This window comes from Salvelinus sp. IW2-2015, linkage group LG12 (assembly GCF_002910315.2).
Source record: "Salvelinus sp. IW2-2015 linkage group LG12, ASM291031v2, whole genome shotgun sequence".
NCBI classification, from domain to species: Eukaryota; Metazoa; Chordata; class Actinopteri; order Salmoniformes; family Salmonidae; genus Salvelinus; species Salvelinus sp. IW2-2015.
The window spans coordinates 800,156-823,049 of NC_036852.1; the positions used below are offsets into that span (position 1 = coordinate 800,156).

Sequence of the window (22,894 nt, forward strand, 5' to 3'; positions counted from 1 at the left end):
TGTGGCATAAGTCAAGGGGTATGAATACTTTCTGAAGGCATTGCCAACCTAGAAGTCATTTGTGCGACTTCAAAATGAGGAGCATTGTACAAAACAAATTAATCAGCGATTGGATAGTCTAACAAATCTTAACCATGCAAAGTTGATAACATCATCATGGAGGCTGGCGTTGGGCCAACCCATCGATTTCTGGGATCAATCAGAACGGTCAGAACGTGTTCGTATTCTAGAAATCTAAGGCAAATCCAGACTCATCGTGGAGAAGAAACGTCAGTTGGCTGGATCGATGTAAATGGGAAGCCAGGCAAGGTATTAAGGTATTGGGTTTTGTCTGTAGTGTTCAGTGGTGCATCTGATCTGTAGATGCCCGCCCTGCCCTAACTCCGGGTCGCTGATACCTCATTGGTGGCAGCCAGCTGGAGAATTTGTTTGACCTCTGCAGCTTAAGAGCACATTCCAGACAAACGTATACACTCGCTGAAGGCCGTAGTTGGGAACCTTTCATAGGCATTATTTCAAAGTAGCGTGTGGCCCACCTGATAATCAAAATATCAACATTAAAGCTGCAATATGTAACTTCTTGGGCGACCTGACCAAATTCACATAAATGTGTGTTATAGATCTGTAATTCTCATCGAAATCAAGTCTAAGAAGCGATAGATTTCTACGCTTCCCATTCGGAAGTTGCCCTCTTTTACTTTCGGTTTTGGACACGAGCTGAAAATACATTATTTTTGGTTCTGGAAAATATATTTCACAACCGGTATAGATGGTACAATTGTACACTATCCTTGCTTGTTATGTCACATAAACTGAAATTAAGCGATCTATTAGAATTTTAGCAACCAGGAAAATTGTGGAGCGATATCTGCATTGTGCATCTTTAATACAATATAGCTGACTGCAAATCACCAATGGGGAAGGCCCATAATTGAACAATGACCCCTATTGATAGTATACTATGCTTTTGTTGAAACAAAATATTAAAACACATTTAAAATAAGACTTTTGAAAAAAAAGAAATACTGCTATGCTAACAGTAATACTCAGACTTGTTGTGTATCAGCTACAGTCTGTGGTGGCAATTCCAGGCCACCTGGAGGCGAAAGAACAACTGGTTAGAAATCACACTGGGTGGATTCCTGCAATGCCAAACACCACTTCTGCATTATAGATCGAGGAAATCTGAGACACCAGAGTAGTGCCTCTTCTCGTGACGTTTTCTGTCGCCATCTTGGGAGAAGCGTTGCCCACAGACAGAGCATTGGTATGGTTTCTCTCCAGTGTGAACTAGACTGTGTCTCTTCAATGACTCTTTTCGAAAGAATCTTTTCCCACAGTCTCCGCACTGATGATTTCTCTCTCCAGTATGAACCCTCCTCACGTGTCTCACCATGCCATCTATGCGAGTAAATGTCTTTCCACATTCCAAACAAGGATAGGTTGCTCTTTCTCCAGAGGTATGTGTTAATATATGTGTTTTGTACGATTTTGTATATGCAAAACTCTTCCCACACTCAGTGCAGTGATATGGTTTCTCTCCCGTGTGTACTCGCATGTGTATTTTAAAGTTGTGAATTTCCTTCCCACATATTGTGCAGAGAAATTTTTCTCTTTTTCTCAAATGTGTTCTCCTGTGTCTTTCAAAAAGTCCCTTGTATAAGAACTGCTTATCGCAGTCAGGACAGTGGAGGATCTCTCTGTGTACTAAAAAGTGTGCTTTCCAGTCAACCAGGTCTGAAAACCTTTCCTCACACTTTGAACAGCTGTAACTTTTCTTGTGTGTTAGCTGATGTTTTTCAAGCTGTTCCAATCGGACAAAGCTTTTCACACAGTCAGCGCAGTGGAAATTACGTTCCTCCTTCATGTGTGTTTTTTGGTGTGACTTAACATGATCTAATCGCGCAAAACTTTTGTCACAGTCAGGGCAGTCGTAAGGCTTCTCTCCTGTATGTGTTCGCTGATGTCTTATAAGACGATTCTCTAGTCTGAAGCTCTTACCACAGTCGGAGCAGATGTATGGCTTCTCTACAGTTCTGACACTCTTGGTCCAGTTATCAGAAGTACCTTCAGGATCCTCTTCATTCTCCTGCGTTGTTTGGGATTGTTGCAGTTTTTCTGAGTGTTGATTCTTTCGAACTGAACTTCTGTAAGTGGAGTCTTTGCCTGGCTGTGACTGGACCATTTCCCCCCCTGGTGCACTAGCTCGCATTTTACTCTTCTGCCTGCCTCTGCTGGCTGTTCTCTGCTGTGTGTGCAAACAGTCAACATTCATTTTAGTTTGATGGTTCAGCGTGACATGTTCCTCTTTAATATGGATTTTTTGGTGTAATTTAAGATTATCTAATCGAGCAAAACTTCTCTCACAATCAGGGCAGTGGTGAGGCTTCACTCCTGTATGTATTTCTTGGTGTAATTTAAGTTTYTCTAATCTAGCGAAYGTTCTGTCACAAACAGGGCAGTGGTGAGGCTTCTCTCCTGTATGTGTTCGCTGGTGTCTTATAAGATCCCTCACTTTTCTAAAGCTCTTACCGCAGTCAAAGCAGTAGTGAGGCTTCTCTCCTCCAGGACCGAAACTCTCAATCCAATCATCAGAGTCATCAGTATCTAGGGGCTCCTCTTCCTTCTCATGCATTGTTTTGCTATGTGATGGTGTTCTCTTTCCGGGAGCTCTAGCTCGTATTTTACTCGGCTGCCTTTTACTCTCTCTGACTTTGCTGAATGTTCTCTGCTGTGTGAGCACACGATCTACATTGGATGCACTGCTGGTAGCTTTGAAGGTATTCTCCAGCTGGTGTTTTTCAAGCTTCTCCAATAGGACAAAGCTTTTCACACAGTCAGAGGAGTGAAAAATATGTTTGTCTTTTGCATGTATTTTTTGGTGTGACTTAAGCTTATCTAAACGAGTAAAACCTCTGTTGCAATCAGGGCAGTGGTGAGACTTCACTCCTATATGCATTTCTTGGTGGATCTTTAGCTTATCTAATCGAGCAAAACTTCTGTCGCAATCAGGGCAGTGGTGAGGCTTCTCTCCAGTATGTGTTCGCTGATGTAATTTAAGCTTATCTAATCGAGCAAAACTTCTGTCGCAATCAGGGCAGTGGTGAGGCTTCTCTCCAGTATGCGTTCGCTGGTGTCTTATAAGATCCCTCACTTTTTGAAAGCTCCTACTGCAGTAAGCGCAGTAGTGACGCTTTTCTCCTCCAGGACTGAAGCCATCAGTGTCATCAGTATCTAGGGGATCTTCTGCATTCTCCTGTGTTGTTTGGGGTTGTTGTGGTCTTTCTGAGTTTTGATTCTTCTTCTCTGATTGGCACTGGACATTGGCTGGGCATTGATGCTTTCTATATGAAAGCACACGGCTTTCATTTTCTCTGCTGCTGGCAGCTTTGAAGTTATTCTCCGGCAGGTCCTGTTGCTTTTTCACAATTTCAGTTTGACGAATGCGTGTGACAGCTTTATCCAGTGTTAGTTCTGGGTCCATTTGTAATTGCTTGGACAGTCTTCTGTCAAGTAAGCCTGCGACTAGTCGGTCTCTTATCATCTCACTGAGCAGAGCTCCATAACCACAATGTTCTGACAAACAATGAAGTGCAGTGATAAAATCATCAGCTGTCTCTCCTGCTTCCTGTTGTCTTTGGTTGAATTTAGTTCGTTCTAATATTACGTTCCTCCTAACTACCAAATGTGCATCTTGCTGTTCATTATTAGAACTGTGGAAGTGTTCCTGCTTGATCAGGTTGTCATCTTGCAGGTCTTCTGAGGTGTCCATCTCCTCTGCCTGGAAATACATTTAAAGTTGCATAATTACTAGTAGGCCTAGTGTTCTCTAAAACATTCATTTTGTAATAGATAATATAGCCTACTTTTCGATACGGTTAAAGTCCAAAATAGAATAGATAGCATTCAATAAATAGCTAAACAAATAACTTAGGTCTATACATTTTTACAGTAGTAGCTAGTTCTAATAATTTGAAATACCTAGCAGTATCAACATTATAATGTATTGTTTTTCATTAGGTCTAGAGATCACCATAGCATAGGCTACCCAGCGGGCATATGACATGATAAATACGTCTTTTTCCTGGTTGAAATCTGTTCAGGACGTATTTTTTATGACATCTTTTTGACGTCATGAAAAATACTTCCTATTTGGGTTGAAATCTGATTGATCTACTGACCAGTTATCTAAAGCATGAAACACACTGAGAATCTCACTGCCGATAGATATTTATCACTGAGGGAGACCTTCTCTTGCAAGAACAAAAGCAGTACCTGCTGCGTGCCAACCCGGTAGCGACAAACCTATCGTTTCTACTCGTAGAATCGCAATAATTGTCAGTGGCCAACAACTTGACTTTAACCCAATCAGACAGCATGAACCACCACTTGGGGGACCAACAGGAGTGACAACAAAAAGGAAAGAAAAATAGGAAATTGTCTCCGTACATCCACAGACGAGCCAGTCACACTTCAAATGCAATGGGATGGTAGCTAGCTAAGTGCACAGACACCATTGAATACTTACTGCTTATTACACATCAAATCTCCTATTCGTGGTCAGTATCTTTCAAGCCCAGAGCAGACTTGTTTAGAAAGAACAGTGTGTTAGAAAGAATAAAGTTGTCTGACTCTCTGATGCAGCGGTCCAGTAGGTGCTGAGTAGAATGAGCTGCTTATCAGCTAGCTAGCCAACTTTACATACTATAGAAAACCAAAGCCTTCGTTGACACGAGAGTTCACAGAGCAGACTGTTAATTACAAACAAAACAGAGAAAGCACGGTCGTCGTGGGAAAGAGCAATCGTTAAAAACATTTGTAAACAACTGGTTGCAGTTCAGAGCCAACCTAGATATTAAGGAGATCCTGAAGGAAATCTACGAGTATCAACAGCTTTATGCTATGGAGGAACAACATACTCCATTGTGGAAATTTCCGGCTACCTCACAAACACTGGACAGAGGAACTCTGGCTAGAAGGTCAGAATCCTGGAGTCGCCTCTTCACTGTTGACGTTGAGACTGGTGTTTTGCGGGTACTACTTAATGAAGCTGCCAGTTGAGAACTTGTGAGGCGTCTGTTTCTCAAACTAGACACTAATATACTTGTCCTCTTGCTCAGTTGTGCACCGTGGCCTCCCACTCCTCTTTCTATTCTGGTTAGAGCGCTGTTCTGTGAAGGGAGTAGTACACAGCGTTGTACGAGATCTTCAGTTCCTTGGGAATTTCCTCGAATGGAATAGCCTTCATTTCTCAGAACAAGAATAGACTGACGAGTTTCAGAAGAAAGTTCTTTGTTTCTGGCCATTTTGAGCCTGTAATCGAACCCACAATTGCTGATGCTCCAGATACTCAACTGGTCTAGGCGGACAATTTTATTGCTTCTTTAAAATCAGAACAACAGTTTTCAGCTGTGCTAACATAATTGCAAAAGGATTTTCTAATGATCAATTAGCCTTTTAAAATGATAAACTTGGATTAGCTAACAAAACGTGCCATTGGAACACAGGAGTGATGGTTGCTGATAATGGGCCTCTGTACGCCTATGTAGATATTCATTTTTTTTTTTTATCTGCCGTTTCCAGCTACAATAGTCATTTACAACATTAACTATGTCTACACTGTATTTCTGATCAATTTTATGTTATTTTAATGGACAAAACAATGACATTTCTAAGTGACCCCAAACTTTTGAATGGTAGTGTACATGGAGGAGACTTAACCAAGCTAGTCATCTTGACTATTTTCTTGTCTCTTTCATCAAAAAGTTAAAAAACTTTTAATAGGAGACAGAATGCGATTGGATCATCATCTAATTGGCCTTCACATAACTCTTATAGAATTTCCACGCGGATGGGGATATTGGACATTTTATCAAAGTTAACTGGAGGACAATGTATTTTTAACTAAAACAAAATAATGTATAACTGAATTTTTCCAGTATAAGATAGGTTCAGCAAATCCCCTTATTGTTTGGGATACCTTTATAAATGTACCTTCAGATGTTATTCATGAATAATAAAATGTAAAAAATTAAAAACCTATTCAATATTCATCAATAATAAAAAGCTATTTCTGGCTGAAGAGACAAGACTAACAAGGGAAATACATGATCTAATAGTACAGGTAGATAGCAATAAAAATGATACTACAGAGAAAAACAAAAAGAACTGGAACTTATTCAAGAACGATCTAATGTAATCTATTCCAAAAATAAACCAAACTGGATGGAATATGGAGAAAGATGCACCAAATTCTTCCTGAATCTCCAACACAGGAATGCTAACAAAAACAATTTGCAGAAGCTCGTTACTTAAGACGGAGTCATCTATGACTCGCCAAATTCTATTTTAAAAGAGGAAGCTAAATATTTTAAGCAGATGTTCTCTTTTCCGTCTCATCCTCACCCACTGAATGATGATTATGGTAAAGAATTCTTTCCAGATATTTTTTATTTGTTTTGAAAATTAACAAAATGTACAGAAAGATCAGTGCGAATGCCAAATTACAGAGGCATAACTTTGAGGCTATTAAATCCTTTCAGTCTGGAAAAACCCCAGGGCTTGATGGCATACCGGTAGAGATATATCAAGCCTTTTTTGATAAAACAAGCTAACAATGGAGCTTTGAGTATAACTACTCCTATAGAAATGGTAATCTGTCAGGTACTCAGCAGGAAGGTCTAATTTCCGTTATTAAAACAAGACCCAGGCAAATATAAAGATCCAGTCTAATTAAAAAACTGGAGGCATCTTACATTTCAATGTTGTGATGCAAAAATACTAGTGAAATGCATAGCACTCAGAATTAAAAAAGGTTTTACCAGGTATTGTTCATCCTGGTCAGACAGGTTTTTTACATGGACGATACATTGGAGATAATGTACGACAACTACTGGAAATAATAGAACATAATGAAACATCTAAGAAGCCAGGCCTGGTATTTATAGCAGATTTTGAAAAGGCCTTTGATAAAGTAAGACTGGATCTTATTTATAAATTCCTGGACTTTTTAAATTTCGGTGATTCTCTTATAAAATGGGTAAAAGTAACGTATAGCAACCCCAGGTGTAAAATAGTAAATAGTAGCTACTTCTCAGAGAGTTTTGAATTGTCAAGAGGAGTTAAATAAGGGTGTCCGCTGTCACCATATCTATTCGTTATGGCCATCCAAGGCTTAAAAACAAAAGGTGTCAATGTATGCCGATGACTCAAGTCCGCAAGCTAGATCCCTGCAATGTGTCATTGAAGATCTAGATAACTTTTCTGGACTAAAACCTAATTATGATAAGTGTACAATATTACGTATTGGATCTTTAAAAAAAAAAATTAACTTTTACATTACCCTGCAGTTTACCAATAAAATGGGCTGACGGTGAAGTAGACATACCTTGTACTCATATCACAAAATATATAAATGAGCTCTCCACAATGAATTTCAATAAACTTGTATAAATCTGTATTACCAGTCATGCCAAATCCATAGATTACGGCCCAATGAATTTAATTAAATTGACTGACTAACTCAGTAAAATATTTGAAATTGGTGCATGTTGCGTTTATATTTTTGTTCAGCATATATAAACAAGTGCATAGTGTTTCTGGGCCATGCACCAATTGGATATAAGACACTAGAACCATTACAATTAATACAATTGGAGTAATGTTGTTTTTCAGCAGGGTTTACATGATTCAGCTTAGCACAGTTGGCAAACCACAGCTGAAGGAGCGCACCAAAGCGGATTAGGGTCTCATGGCATACTGTACCCAGTCAACACGCTGGGCTCAGGCATATTTCGTTTGAGACTCGGGGGACTCTGCATGGACTCAGACTCTTCCCGAGTCCGGCAGAATCATATTACTCAGTGCTCCGTCTAATGGTACTCGGGGCGAGTCCACTTAATAGGCCTAGGTCTTTTATTTCAATATCCTACTACAATACACCAGGATTTACAAAACCCTATTTTTAGCGCATTTATTTCCATCAATAAATAAATTATTGCACCTGAATTTTACCCTGAAAATATGACTTTTATATTTCCCCTTAAAGCTTTTAAGCAAATAACAACACATGCAGTAATTTTATTTTAGTAGACAAGTAAGGAGCTAGGCATTTCAGTTCCAGCTAAAACTTGGATTGGAATCACTGCACGCAGGTAGCCTGCCTTGTTCAAGTGTTAACATTCCATATGGCTGTTGGGACAGAGTGCCTGGTAGGCAACACAACAACAGAGCTAGAAGACAACAGTTTTAGAAATTTACACACAAAAATCTTCGAAAAGACTTGACTGCTAAGTGGTAGCCCGTGCTCTCCTGCATTCTTGTTTTACTTTTGTAAGTAAAGTGGCAGTTTGTTGGGGAGAAGAACATCAAGGAAATATTGGCTAGCTAGAGTTAGCTAACTTAACTGGCTAATGACATTTTTACCTGTTGTAGCCATTGGTTGTAGCTAGTTAGCATTGACACCTGTTTATTTAGTGACAGTAAATGTGTATGTTCTCTGTGTGTGTGAGAGAGATGATCACAATAACTTTAGAAAACATTGTCATGTCAGGTAGCTGTCAGGTAGCTGTCAGGTAGCCTCAATAAATAGACAAAGATGTTGTTGAACAAGTCATTGCATGTATTTGGGACTCGGTCCTTGTGACTTGTTTGTGACCCTTTACACATACTTAGTTTTGCATTTACCTTTCTTTTTTTAAGACTGCCAAGCTGTCCTCGAATGGGGGAACCTCTGTCCGGGACAATGTCCTCAGGATTATGGAGCGGTGTGTTTATAAAAAGTTGTTTTAATATTACAACATGTATGAGGAGGTTTAAGCACAACTTTACCCTTTAGAGATGAGTTAAACATTTTCATTATCCAACTACTGTCTAATTTTGATATCCTCTCTTAAAATGTTCCAGACTGATGACCAATGAATGAATGTCCCACGTCAATATGAATGGACAGAGGAAAAAACAAGCCTTTGCTACCCCTCGTGTGTGTTCGATTGTACAGTCGTGGCCAAAAGTTTTGAGATTGACACAAATATTCATTTTCACAAAGTCTGCTGCCTCAGTGTCTATAGATATTTTTGTCAGATGTTACTATGGAATACTGAAGTATAATTACAAGCATTTCATACGTGTCAAAAGGCCTTTATTGACAACTACTTGAAGTTAATGCATAGAGTCAATATTTGCAGTGTTGACCCTTCTTTTTCAAGACCTCTGCAATCCGCCCTGGCATGCTGTCAATTAACTTCTGGGCCACATCCTGACTGATGGCAGCCCATTCTTCCATAATCAATGCTTGGAGTTTGTCAGAATTTGTGGGTTTTTGTTTGTCCACCTGCCTCTTGAGGATTGACCACAAATTCAATGGGATTAAGGTCTGGGGAGTTTCCTGGCCATGGACCCAAAATATCAATGTTTTGTTCCCCTAGCCACTTAGTTATCACTTTTGCCTTATGGCAAGGTCCTCCATCATGCTGGAAAACAGATTGTTCATCACCAAACTGTTCCTGGATGGTTGGGAGAAGTTGCTCTCGGAGGATGTGTTGGTACCATTCTTTATTCATGGCTGTGTTCTTAGGCAAAATTGTGAGTGAGCCCACTCCCTTGGCTGAGAAGCAACCCCACACATGAATGGTCTTAGGATGCTTTACTGTTGGCATGACACAGGACTGATGGTAGAGCTCACCTTGTCTTCTCCGGACAAGCTTTTTTCTAGATGCCTCAAACAATCGGAAAGGGGCTTCAGAGAAAATGACTTTACCCCAGTCCTCAGCAGTCCAATCCCTGTACCTTTTGCAGAATATCAGTCTGTTCCTGATGTTTTTCCTGGAGAGAAGTGGCTTCTTTGCTGCCCTTCTTGACACCAGGCCATCCTCCAAAATTCTTCACCTCACTGTGCATGCAGATGCACTCACACCTGCCTGCTGCCATTCCTGAGCAAGCTACGTCGTGGTGGTGCCCCAATCCCGCAGCTGAATCAACTTTAGGAGACGGTCCTGGCGCTTGCTGGACTTCCTTGGGCGCCCTGAAGCCTTCTTCACAACAATTGAACCGCTCTCCTTGAAGTTCTTGATGATCCGATAAATGGTTGATTTAGGTGCAATCTTACTGGCAGCAATATCCTTGCCTGTGAAGCCCTTTTTGTGCAAAGCAATGGTGACGGCATGTGTTTCCTTGCAGGTAACCATGGTTGACAGAGGAAGAACAAAGATTCCAAGCACCACCCTCCTTTTGAAGCTTCCAGTCTGTTATTCGAACTCAATCAGCATGACAGAGTGATCTCCAGCCTTGTCCTCGTCAACACTCACACCTGTGTTAACGAGAGAATCACTGACATGATGCCAGCTGGTCCTTTTGTGGCAGGGCTGAAATGCAGTGGAAATGTTTTTGGGGGATTCAGTTCATTTGCATGACAAAGAGGGACTTTGCAATTAATTGCAAGTCATCTGATGACTCTTCATAACATTCCGGAGTATATACAAATTGCCATCATGCAAACTGAGGCAGCAGACTTTGTGAAAATTAATATGTGTGTCATTCTCAAAACTTTGGCCACGACTGTAGTTGGTAAGAAAATGTGAGCAGTTGAGACATGACATAGACAACGAGACAAATATTTACACTAGAGGTCAACCGATTAAATCGGAATGGCCGACTAATTAGGGCTGATTTCAAGTTTTCATAACAATCGGTAATTTGCATTTTTGAACGCCGATTATATTGCAATCGACGAGGAGACTGCGTGGCATGCTGACCATCTGTTACGTGAGTGCAGGCAGCAAGGAGCCATGGTAAGTTGCTAGCTAGCATTAAACTTATCTTATAAAAAACAATCAATCTTAACATAATCACTAGTTAACTACACATGGTTGATGATATTACTAGTTTATCTAGCTTGTCCTGCGTTGCATATAATCAATGTGGTGCCTGAAATTGGGTCACTTCTCTTGCGTTCGTTGTAAGCAGAGTCAGGGTTTATGCAGCAGTTTGGGCCGCCTGGATTGTTGCGAACTGTGTGAAGAACATTTCTTCCTAAGAAAGACCGTAATTAATTTGCCGGAATTTTACATAATTATGACATAACATTGAATGCTGTGCAATGTAACAGCAATATTTAGACTTAGGGTTGCCACCCGTTCGATAAAATACAGAACGGTTCTGTATTTCACTGAAAGAATAAACGTTTTGTTTTCGAAATGATAGTTTCCGGATTTGACCATATTAATGAACTAAGGCTCGTATTTCTGTGTGTTTATTATATTATAATTATGATTTGATAGAGCAGTCTGAGCGGTGGTAGGCAGCAGCCGGCTCGTAAGCATTCATTCATAGAGCACTTTCCTGCGTTTGCCAGCAGCCCTTCGCAATGCTTGAAGCACAGCGCTGTTGTCACGTTCCTGACCTGTTCTGTTAGTTTTTGTATGTGTTAGTTGGTCAGGACGTGAGTGTGGGTGGGCAGTCTATGTGTTCTGTTTCTATGTTGGTTTATGGGTACCTGATATGGTTCTCAATTAGAGGCAGGTGGTTTTCATCTCCTCTGATTGAGAATCATATTAAGGTAGGTGTTTTCACATGGTTTGTGGTGGGTGGTTGTCTCCTGTGTCTGTGTTTGTTTGCACCATACGGGACTGTTTCGTTCGTTCGTCGTTTTGTGTAGTCATTTTCCTGTTCGTGAGTTCTTCGTTGTATGTAAGTTCGCATGTCCAGGTCTGTCTACTCCGTTTTGTTATTTTGTTAGTTATCAAGTGTTCTTCGTGTTTTCGTTCCTTGTTTAAATAAATCATGTATTATCACAACGCTGCGCCTTGGTTCAATCCCTGCTCTTCCTCTTCGGATGAAGAGGAGGAGGAACGCCGTTACAGCTGTTTATGACTTCAAGCCTATCAACTCCCGAGATTAGGCTGGCAATACTAAAGTGCCTATAAGAACATTCAATAGTCAAAGGTATATGAAATACAAATGGTATAGAGAGAAATAGTCCTATAATAACAACAACCTAAAACTTCTTAACTGGGAATATTGAAGACTCATGTTAAAAGGAACCGCCAGCTTTCATATGTTCTCATGTTCTGAGCAAGGAACTTAAACGTTAGCTTTCTTACATGGCACATATTGCACTTTTTTCCAACACTGTGTTTTTGCATTATTTAAACTAAATTGAACAGGTTCCATTATTTATTTGAAACTAAATTGATTTTATTTATGTATTATATTAAGTTCAAATATAGTGTTCATTCAGTATTGTTGTAATTGTCATTATTACACATACATATATACACACAAATCAGCCGATTAATCGGTATTGGCTTTTTCTGGTCCTCCAATAAAATCGGTATCGTATCGGCGTTGAAAAATTATAAAATCGGTCGACCTCTAATTTTACACGTTAAGTTTGCTGAAAATAAACGCAGTGAGAGGACGTTTCTTTTTTTGCTGAGTTTAGTACCATGGAAATAGTTTTAGCCAGCTGAGTCTACAAAGTTTATTCAGGAAGTTACTTTTCTAGTTCAAATTGATAAAGTTGTAATGCGCTGATTCTCGTCACTGCAGATCTGAGACATCACACCACTATGCTCCAGATCACCTTCTGTGCTCAGAGGTTCTTGAGGATCCTACCCCTTAACACCACTCTTATTAATCATTAATAAAATAAAACAACGGCCCTTTATATACCCTGTGTCCCAGTCTTCTATGCATGTCTGTGGGTGAATTATTTTTATTTTATTTAACCTTTATTTAACCAGGTAGGCTAGTTCAGAACAAGTTCTCATTTACAACTGCGATCTGGCCAAGATAAAGCACAGCAGTTCGACACATACAACAACAGAGTTACACATGAAATAAACAAACATGCAGTAAATAATACAATAGAAAAAATAAAAATAAAAGTCTATATACAGTGAGTGCAAATGAGGTAAGATAAGGGAGGTAAGGCAATAAATAGGCCATGGTGGCAAAGTAATTACAATATAGCAATTAAACACTGGAATGGTAGATGTGCAGAAGATGAATGTGCAAGTAGAGATACTGGGGTGCCAAGGAGCAAGATAAATTAATAAATACAGTATGGGGATGAGGTAGTTGGAAGGGCTATTTACAGATGGGCTATGTACAGGTGCAGTGATCTGTGATCTGCTCTGACAGCTGGTGCTTAAAGCTAGCGAGGGAGATATGAGTCTCCAGCWTCTGTGATTTTTGCAGTGCGTTCCAGTCATTAGCAGCAGAAAACTGGAAGGAAAGGCGGCCGAAGGAGGAATAGMCTTTGGGGGTGACCAGTGAGATATACCTGCTGGAGCGCGTGCTACGGGTGGGTGCTGCTATGGTGACCAGTGAGCTGAGATAAGGCAGGGCTTTACCTAGCAAAGACTTGTAGATGACCTGGAGCCAGTGGGTTTGGCGACGGGTATGAAGCGAGGGCCAGCCAACGAGAGCGTACAGGTCGCAGTGGTGCGTAGTATATGGGGCTTTGGTGACAAAACGGATGGCACTGTGATAGACTGCATCCAATTTGTTGAGTAGAGTGTTGGAGGTTATTTTATAAATGACATCGCTGAAGTCGAGGATCGGTAGGATGGTCAGTTTTACGAGGGTATATTTGGCAGCATGAGTGAAGGATGCTTTTTTGCGGAATAGGAAGCCGATTCTAGAGTTAATTTTGGATTGGAGATGCTTAATGTGAGCCTGGAAGGAGAGTTTACAGTCTAACCAGACACCTAGGTATTTGTAGTTGTCCACATATTCTAAGTCAGAACCGTCCAGAGTAGTGATGCTGGACGGGCGGGCAGGTGCGGGCAGTGATCGGTTGAAGAGCATGCATTTAGTTTTACTTGCATTTAAGAGCAGTTGGAGGCCACGGAAGGAGAGTTGTATGGCATTGAAGCTCATCTGGAGGTTAGTTAACACAGTGTCCAAAGAAGGGCCAGAAGTATGCAGAATGGTGTCGTCAACGTAGAGGTGGATCAGAGAATCACCAGCTGCAAGAGCGACATCCTTGATGTATACAGAGAAGAGTCGGCCCGAGAATTGAACACTGTGGCACCCCCATAGAGACTGCCAGAGGTCCGGACAACAGGCCCTCCGATTTGACACACTGAACTCTGTCTGAGAAGTAGTTGGTGAACCAGGCGAGGCAATCATTTGAGAAACCAAGGCTGTTGAGTCTGCCAATAAGAATGTGGTGATTGACAGAGTCYAAAGCCTTGGCCAGGTCGATGAATACGGCTGCACAGTAATGTCTCTTATCGATGGCGTTTATGATATCGTTTAGGACCTTGAGCGTGGCTGAGGTGCACCCATGACCAGCTCTGAAACCAGATTGCATAGTGGAGAAAGTACGGTGGGATTCGAAATGGTTGGTAATCTGTTTGTTAACTTGGCTTTCGAAGACCTTAGAAAGGCAGGGTAGGATAGATATTGGTCTGTAGCAGCATTATGAAACAGTTACTGTACGCAGATATGCAAAAAAATAGATTTGTTTTTTCCATTTCTTGATCTATTTGAAATGTAAGAATATGTTGCAGAATTAAAAACTTTAATTGGTGCCTATGGAAACAAATAGAAATATAATGAACAATCCAACTTTCACTATCCAACTTTCTCCAATGAAATACTTTTTACAGTATGTAATAAACTGTAGTCAAGTGGTCATTACCAGGTTATGATGGTCTTAACTATGACCAGTACATAATATAGTGGACAGAATTATGACCAAATGGTCCTATGGTGGTCAGTAAAATACGTCATACCCTGGTCAGTAAAAAGGCGTAACAAAAAAACACATTCAAACAGTGACGTCTTTTCAACCAGGTTTTGCCCACTGTGTAGTGATCTGGGTTAGAGAAGGTTAATTGACAGGAGAAGTATCTTTACCTGTGGATAGTCTGACTTCGTCTCCTTGTGTTTTATATAGCCAGACAGCCAGGACAGTGTGGTGAGTATTTGTGTTTGTATTCCTGATGCTGCATCCCCACTCTTCCCCTTAATTTTCCTCCTCAGTCTGACATATCTGTCTCTCAATTTCTTCCATTTCGTCCTGCAAATCTGTTCTTCTACTCTCAGAGTTTGGGCTATCTCCTTCCAGCTGTTACTGGTTATTGTGAAGTCTTTATAGTCTTTCAATGAGGTGTTGTACAAATTGTTGTACCTTCTGACCTCTTCAATTAGCTTTTCCTCGAAACTTGCGTCGTCTTGCYTCTTGCTTGTCTTAGTGTCATCAGTATAATGGGGCTCATCTTCATCTTGGTTCTCATGCATTGTTTGGTTCAGTCCTTCCTTCTCAAGTTCCGCCATTTTCTCTGATGTGTTATATATCCGAACAGAAAGAGTGCGGATAAAACCAGAGGCTGCAAACCAACGAAGTCTGGTGTGCTATTCTATAAACAACATTTTTGTCTGCTTCTGCAGGTAGCAATTGAAGCTTTGGTTAGATTTGATTCAAAGAAAATAAAAATCCTATCATCATCTCACACGATCCAAGGCTTGTTGTTGCTACTGCATATCTATCCTACTGTCTACGGTATGCTATTCCTCTCTCCACACCAGACGCAGTGTGGTCAGGTTTAGAAAGAACTAGACAAACACAGCAACCTAAACTACCGATTGATAACGAATCTAGCTAACTATTTTCTGCAATCATTGGCACTTGAGAGTTGGCATTTTACATGATCCGATATGCAAATCACATGCACGGCGAAATGTCGTAAAATGCATGCAGACGTTTCACTTTACTTCTCAATGCAGAGTATGGAAAGTCCAAAGGGCCAATAAGTGGGGTCATCACTAGTTACCACAGCCACAAAGTAAAAATGTCTAAACCCCGCCTATTTAAAACATTTATATTTTTAAAATCTGATTTTAAACCTAACCTTAACCYTAACCACACTCTTAACCTTTTGTCTAACCTTAAATTAGCACCAAAAAGTTTTTTTGTTTATCTGATTTTTTACTCTGGACACTTTTGACTTTGTGGCTGTGGTAACTAGTGGCAACCCAAAAAGTGTGCAGAAGAGAAAACTCGGGAGACCGACCCCAGTTGATAAACCTGGTTGAAAAGACCTCAGTATGATGTATTTTTATGAAGTCTTATTCTGGTCGCAAACTGGTTGAAAAGTATATTATTTTTATTATTATTATTTTTTTTTACGACCACCATAATTGTGAACTATCTTACCAGCTGGTCATAATTCTGACCACTATATTATGTGCTATATTATGTAGCCTACTGGTCATAGTTAAGACCTCATCATAACCTGGTAATGACCACCTGACTACAGCTGATTATCAACATTCTTAGAAAAAAGGGTTCTTTGGCTGTCCCCATTAGAGAACCCTTTTTGGTTCCAGGGTGAAGCCTTTTTGGTTCCACATACAACCCTTTTGTGTTCCATGTAGAACCATCTGTGGAAAGGGTTCTACCTGGGACCAAAAAGGGTTCTTCAAAGGTTTCTCCTATGGGGACAGCCGAATAACCCCTTTAGGGTCTAGATGACACCTTTTTTTCTAKGAGTGTACTGTAAAAAGTATTGCAGAGGATAAAGTTGGATATTGAAAACATTGTTCATTAAATTTATATTTGTTTCCATAACCACCATAATCTGCAACATATTCTTACATTTAAAATAGATCAAGCAATGGCAAAAACAAATCCATGTCACAGTTTTTTGCACATCTGCAGTAATTGTTTCATAATTCACCCACAGACACCTACAGACATTACATGCATAGAAATACTGGAACACAGTATATAACGGCCCATTGTTTCAGTTGATTAATAGGAGTGGTGTGATGGGGTAGATCGTCATCAAGGACCTCTGAGCACAGAAGGTGAACTGGAGCGTAGAGTCATGTGACTCTCTTGAAGAGTCATGTGATGGGTCAGATCTGCAGTGAAGAGAATCCTTTTGTGGAATAGACACTGCCTGGAATGCGGTTTTAACCAATCGGCATTCAGGATTAGAACCACCCGTTGTATAAAAAAGGGCATCTAACACCGGATCCGGAAGTTCGAATTTCGTCGCTAGCTAGAGTAAAAGAAATAGTGCTTCGTCCRGTTTTGCTTGGTAAACTAATGTGGCTCCTCAAGACACCTAATGGATATACACTACACAAGGCGGACTTCCTCTCTGGGCGTAACGCAAGAGTCCGCTGCCCCCCAAAACGACTCCACCCACGAACATGCACGCACGTAAACCGTGTAACCACATATAGAGATGTCTTCAAAAAAGAGCAACTTGCTCATACTTTGCATCCTTTTCCACCACTATGGCAGGAGCATATTTGAGGACTCCAGAGGGCCCGCAACACACCAACCTCCTGAGTTTTCATGACAATTACTGTCAGCATAGAAAATAAATTAACTATTGGCATAATGTGGGCATGCCGGACACAACAGAACAGTAACTCACAGTAAAATATTTAAGTCAGAATCTACTAGTGTTGGGCGATTAACCGAAATTTCGTTTTGTTTTATTATTAAACAACTAATTAACCGATGACGCTTCAATTACTTGAATTGCATTTCGTTTGTTTTGTGTATGTGAGCCTAACGCACTGTTTCTCTAATCATTCAAGTCAGAAATCAAGTCAGGATCTGTGGGACGCAGAGTTGTYGTTTTTATTAAGAAAATATTCAACCTWGTTTAACTCAAACGTGGTAAATAACTACAATGACCATAATCAATTTTGATATCTGTTTAGAACATCTTTCCTTGATGTTCTTCTCCAAACATGCCGCTGCTTTACTTACAAATGTAAAACAAGATTGCAAGAGAACAGGGACTACCACAGCAGTCAAATCTTTTCTTAGTTTTGTGTACATTTTGAGAAACAGTCTTTGTTTTCCAGCTGTTTTGTTGTGTAGACTACCTGCGCTCTGTCCCAACTGCTGTWTGGAATGTTGACCGATGCACTCCAGCAAGAAGGCTGCCTGCATGCAGATATCTATTACTGCTAGTGAGGCAAAGACTCCAATCTAAATTACTGCACACATTGTTAATTGCTGAAAAGCTTTTTGGGAAAATATATAATAGTACTATTTTCAGGGTCAAATTCAGGTGCAACTAATTATTTGTGGAAATTCTTACACAGGAACTCAAAGTCAATCTTAAATGAATCCTTGTTTATTTGTCAGCACACTGGAGAGGTTCCAACTAACTCAATGCACCATAGTACACATGTTAATCAGGAGCTCTCCCTGGGCAGTCCCAACTCAATGCACCATAGTACACATGTTAATCAGGAGCTCTCCCTGGGCAGTCCCAACTCAATGCACCATAGTACACATGTTAATCAGGAGCTCTCCCTGGGCAGTCCCAGCAGTTGTCTTATATATGGCTCTACACAGACAAGTTATATTTGCATGATTTAGCATAATTAATTAATCATTGCTGTTTTGTTTCATTCATGTGACCGACCAATAGTGGTTCATAACATGTGACAGACTAACACCTCACGAGGCTTCTCTCTAAACAGAGACATCTTTTGTTTGTTCTCAAAACAAGGTCTGGGTGTACTGCCAAATTGCWGTTACTGATAAGAGGATTTGTTCAGTCAAKCACTTGAAATTGGTTGAACACAGAAATTGGTTTCTAGAACAGCACATAAATAGAACAKAGAAATTAGTTATAAGAAAAGCACAAACATTAAAATTCCCATTACAATAGGGTTTTGTAAATCTTACYCAAGACGACACAAGTTTGGAGGAAAAGGTAATTGAAGAGGTCAGAAGGTACAACAATAGGGTTTTGTAAATCCTAATAATCTGTTAACATTTTAGTTAACAGATTATTAGATTATGTCAGTGTTTAYGTAGGTTCCCACTTCCTGCAATGCCAAACACCACTTCTGCATTATAGATCGAGGAAATCTGAGACACCAGAGTAGTGCCTCTTCTCGTGGTGTTTTCTGTCGCCATCTTGGGAGAAGCGTTGCCCACAGACAGKGCATTGGTATGGTTTCTCTCCAGTGTGAACTAGCATGTGTACCTTAAGTTTCTCTTTTCGAAAGAATCGTTTCCCACAGTATCTGCACTGATGATTTCTCTCTCCAGTATGAACCCTCCTCACGTGCATCACCATGCCATCTTTGCGAGTAAATGTCTTTCCGCATTCCAAACAAGGATAGGTTGCTCTTTCTCCAGAGGTATGTGTTAGTATGTGTCTTTGGTACGATTTTATGTATGGAAAACTCTTCCCACACTCAGTGCAGTGATACGGTGTCTCTCCAGTGTGTACTCGCATGTGTATTTTGATGTTGCGATACTCCTTCCCACATATTGTGCAGAGAAATGTTTCTATTTTACTCAAATGTGTTCTTCTGTGTCTTTCAAAAAGTCCCTTGTACAAGAACTGCTTATCGCAGTCAGGACAGTGGAGGYTCTCTCTGTGTACTAAAAAGTGTGCTTTCCAGTCAACCAGGTCTGAAAACCTTTCCTCACACTTTGAACAGCTGTAACTTTTCTTGTGTGTTAGCTMATGTTTTTCAAGCTGCTCCAATAGGACAAAGCTTTTCACACAGTCAGAGCAGTGGAAATTACGTTCCTCCTTKATGTGTGTTTTTTGGTGTAATTTAAGATMATCTAATCGAGCAAAACTTTTGTCACAGTCAGGGCAGTCGTAAGGCTTCTCTCCTGTATGTGTTCGCTGATGTCTTATAAGACGATTCTCTTGTTTGAAGCTCTTACCACAGTCGGAGCAAACGTAGGGCTTCTCTACAGTTCTGAAACTCTCAGTCCAGTCATCAGGAGRATCTTCAGGATCCTCTTCATTCTCCTGCGTTGTTTGGGGTTGTTGTCCTTTAACTAAGTGTTGATTCTTCCTAACAGAACTTTTGCAAGGCGAGTCTTRGCCTGCCTGTGACTGGACCATTTTRCCCCCTGGTGCACTAGCTTGAATTTTACTCTTCTGCCTGCCTCTGCTGGCTGTTCTCTGCGGTGTGTGCACACGGTCTACATTCAGTTCAGCCTGTTCGATCCYTGTGACATGTTCCTCTTTCATATGTCTTTTTGTGTGTAATTTAGGCTTATCTAATTGAGCAAAACTTTTGTCACAAACAGGGTAGTGGTGAGGCTTCTCTCCAGTATGTGATCGCTGGTGTCTTATAAGATCCCTCACTTTTCTAAAGCTCTTACTGCAGTCGGAGCAGTAGTGTGGCTTCTCTCCTCCAGGACTGAAACCCTCGATCCAATCATCAGAGTCATCAGTATCTAGGGGCTCCTCTTCCTTRTCCTGCATTGTTTTGCTGTGTGTTGGTGTTCTCTTTCCTGGAGCTCTAGCTCGTATTTTACTCCTAACTAGAAAATGTCCATCTTGCTGCTCATTATTAGAACTGTGGAAGTGTTCCTGCTTGATCAGGTTGTCATCTTGCAGGTCTTCTGAGGTGTCCATCTCCTCTGCCTGGAAATACATTTAAAATTGCATAATTACTAGTGTGCCTTCCGTCTCTGTTCTCTAAAACATTKGTTTTGTAATACATAATATAGTCTACTTTTCAATACATTTAAAGTCCAAATTAGAATAGATAGCATACAATYAATACCTAAACAAATAACTTACATTTGTACAGTAGTAGCTAGGTCTAATCATTTGAAATACCTAGCAGTGTCAACATGATAATGATGATTTGTTTGTCATTAGGCCTAGAGATCKCCATAGGCTAGTGATCTAGGCAAGAGAAGGTTCATTGACAGTAGTAGTCTTTACCTTCGTCTCCTTGTGTTTAATGAAGCCAGACAGCCAGGACAGTGTGGTGAGTATTTGTGGTTGTATTTCTGATGCTGCATCACCACTCTTCCCCTTCATTTTCCTCCTCAGTCGAACATATCTGTCTCTCAAGTTCTTCCATTTCGTCCTGCAAATCTGTTCTTCTACTCTGAGAGTTTTGGCTATCTCCTTCCAGCTGTTGTTGGTCATGGTGAAGTCTTTATAGTCTTTCAATGAGGTGTTGTACAAATTGTTGTACCTTCTGACCTCCTCAATTACCTTTTCCTCCAAACTTGCGTCGTCTTGCYTCTTGCTTGGCTTAGCGTCATAAGTATATTGGGGCTCCTCGTCATCTTGGTTCTCCTGCATTGTTTGGGGCAGTCCTTCGTCCTTCTCAAAGTCCGCCATTTTCCTTGATGTGCGTTTTGTATCTGATCAGAGGGGGTGTGGGTAAAACCACAAGCRGCAAACGAAGTCTGCTGTGCTATTTTATACACAACAGCTGTCTACTTTTTCTTGTAACAATTTAAGCTTTTGGTTAGATTTGATTCGTAGTGAAACAAAATAAAAAGCCCATCATCTCACACGATCCTTGTTGTTGCTACTGCATATATATCCCACTGGCTGGTTAGGTAGTCCTCTCTCCACACCAGACGCAGCGTGATGAGGTTTAGAAAGAACAAGACAAACACAGAAAGCTAAACTACCGATTGAAAACGAATCTAGACGACTAGAACGGATATACAAATCACATGCATGTTGAAACGTCAAAATGCCACTTCTTCGGGATTGTGTTAGCGGATCGCATCCAATTTAAGATGCATACACCGCCACCTACTGTACTGGAGTTTGAGGCCATTCACYGCCTYCCTACATTAAATAATTTGTGATATGGTCCTATACAATTTGGGGAGAGTAAAAATTACTCTGCCAACTCTTMTTGTTGTTGTTGTATTACCCTACCAACGGCCTGGGAGGASAGAACACTACCACTCAACACCCCCTGCAACTGGTCTGCAGTAAAACCTTGCAATCCCAAGTATTTATCTGCCGCTGCCACCACAACCTCTATTTTCTGGGACTTTCGATCKATTTCTGCAGTACAATTGACAACCATAGCTACTGTATGAATGACAATAAACCTACCTTACTGAAGCACATATTCTTTCCGTCACTCTCTATTAGTCTATGACCACTCACAGGAATCCTCTCAGGATCCCATTATAGTGAATGGGGAAATGGTCAATATTCGTMTTTTTTTTTTTTTTAAGATAATCATGGTACCAACAATTGCTTCTATTACACAAGATGCAACGTTATGTCCTTGAACCGATTATTTTAATATCGCATATTACAGAATAAGTTATAAAGATAATTTAGTTGCTCCACCAGCTTGCAGTATCCCGTCGGCCATCATCTTGAAATACTGGTTGTGTCCGAATACCGTACTTACCGTACTTGGAAGTGAAATAACATTTTTAAAAAGCCCATGCCTGTGACTTTCCCCACAGTCCAGTTAGGGTGATTTCTCTTGGCTTCCTGGTTTKCACCAATCAGAGTGCCCGAATGCACATTTGGACTCTGACCCCTCCCACTCCAGGACAGAGTGGCCAAAGATTTTTATAACTAAACCAATATGGATCACAGTCCGTCGTTTCAAACAGAACAAATTAGTCATAGTGGGCAGAARAGGCATGGAGATGGGCAAAGCCAAGCACAATCCTATTTGCGCGTTCTAGCATTCATGTGCATATTTCTGTTAGGGAACGCCTACTCTGAAGTGTGCGTGTACAATAACTCAATTTGCCTTTGCACTCCTAAACACAGCAATTTTTTAAAACTTTGGCAAAGGGTAAAGTCTACAAAACGTAATACACTCTGTTCGTAACATATTTTATTTTGGGAACATAAAATTGTATTGAGATCAAATGTTTAATCGATTCGAAAATTAACATTATGTCGGCCAAAATCCATCTCGTTCAATCTTCTCCCACTGCTGGCTACTGGGCTTCCTCTCACTACCATATTTGGTAGTGAGTGGAAACCCAAGCAGATGCTTCACATTTATACATCCAGTGAAATATCGGTCTGTGGAGTGGCTATTTTTTWWTTTTTTTAACTAGGCAAGTCAGTTAAGAACAAATTCTTATTTACAATGACGGTTTACCAAAAAGGCAAAAGGCCTCCTGTGGGGATGGGGG

At 40.5% G+C, this 22,894-nt stretch overlaps 2 protein-coding genes across 2 annotated transcripts; both read right to left on the reverse strand.

Moving 5' to 3' along the window:
* Positions 1 to 1,067: 1,067 nt before the first annotated feature.
* Positions 1,068 to 15,677, reverse strand: LOC111970842 (zinc finger protein 420-like). The gene is made up of 2 exons (XM_023997556.2): positions 14,866 to 15,677; positions 1,068 to 3,781 (listed from the first exon to the last, which is right to left on the reverse strand). Exons 1-2 carry the CDS (start codon positions 15,283 to 15,285, stop codon positions 1,169 to 1,171), a joined length of 3,033 nt encoding a protein of 1,010 aa, XP_023853324.1. The 5' UTR covers positions 15,286 to 15,677; the 3' UTR covers positions 1,068 to 1,168.
* Positions 15,678 to 18,445: 2,768 nt separating this feature from the next.
* On the reverse strand, positions 18,446 to 21,470 carry LOC111970844 (zinc finger protein ZFP2-like). Its single transcript, XM_023997557.2, has 2 exons — positions 20,694 to 21,470; positions 18,446 to 20,387 (listed from the first exon to the last, which is right to left on the reverse strand). Exons 1-2 carry the CDS (start codon positions 21,099 to 21,101, stop codon positions 18,843 to 18,845), a joined length of 1,953 nt encoding a protein of 650 aa, XP_023853325.1. The 5' UTR covers positions 21,102 to 21,470; the 3' UTR covers positions 18,446 to 18,842.
* Positions 21,471 to 22,894: the final 1,424 nt, after the last annotated feature.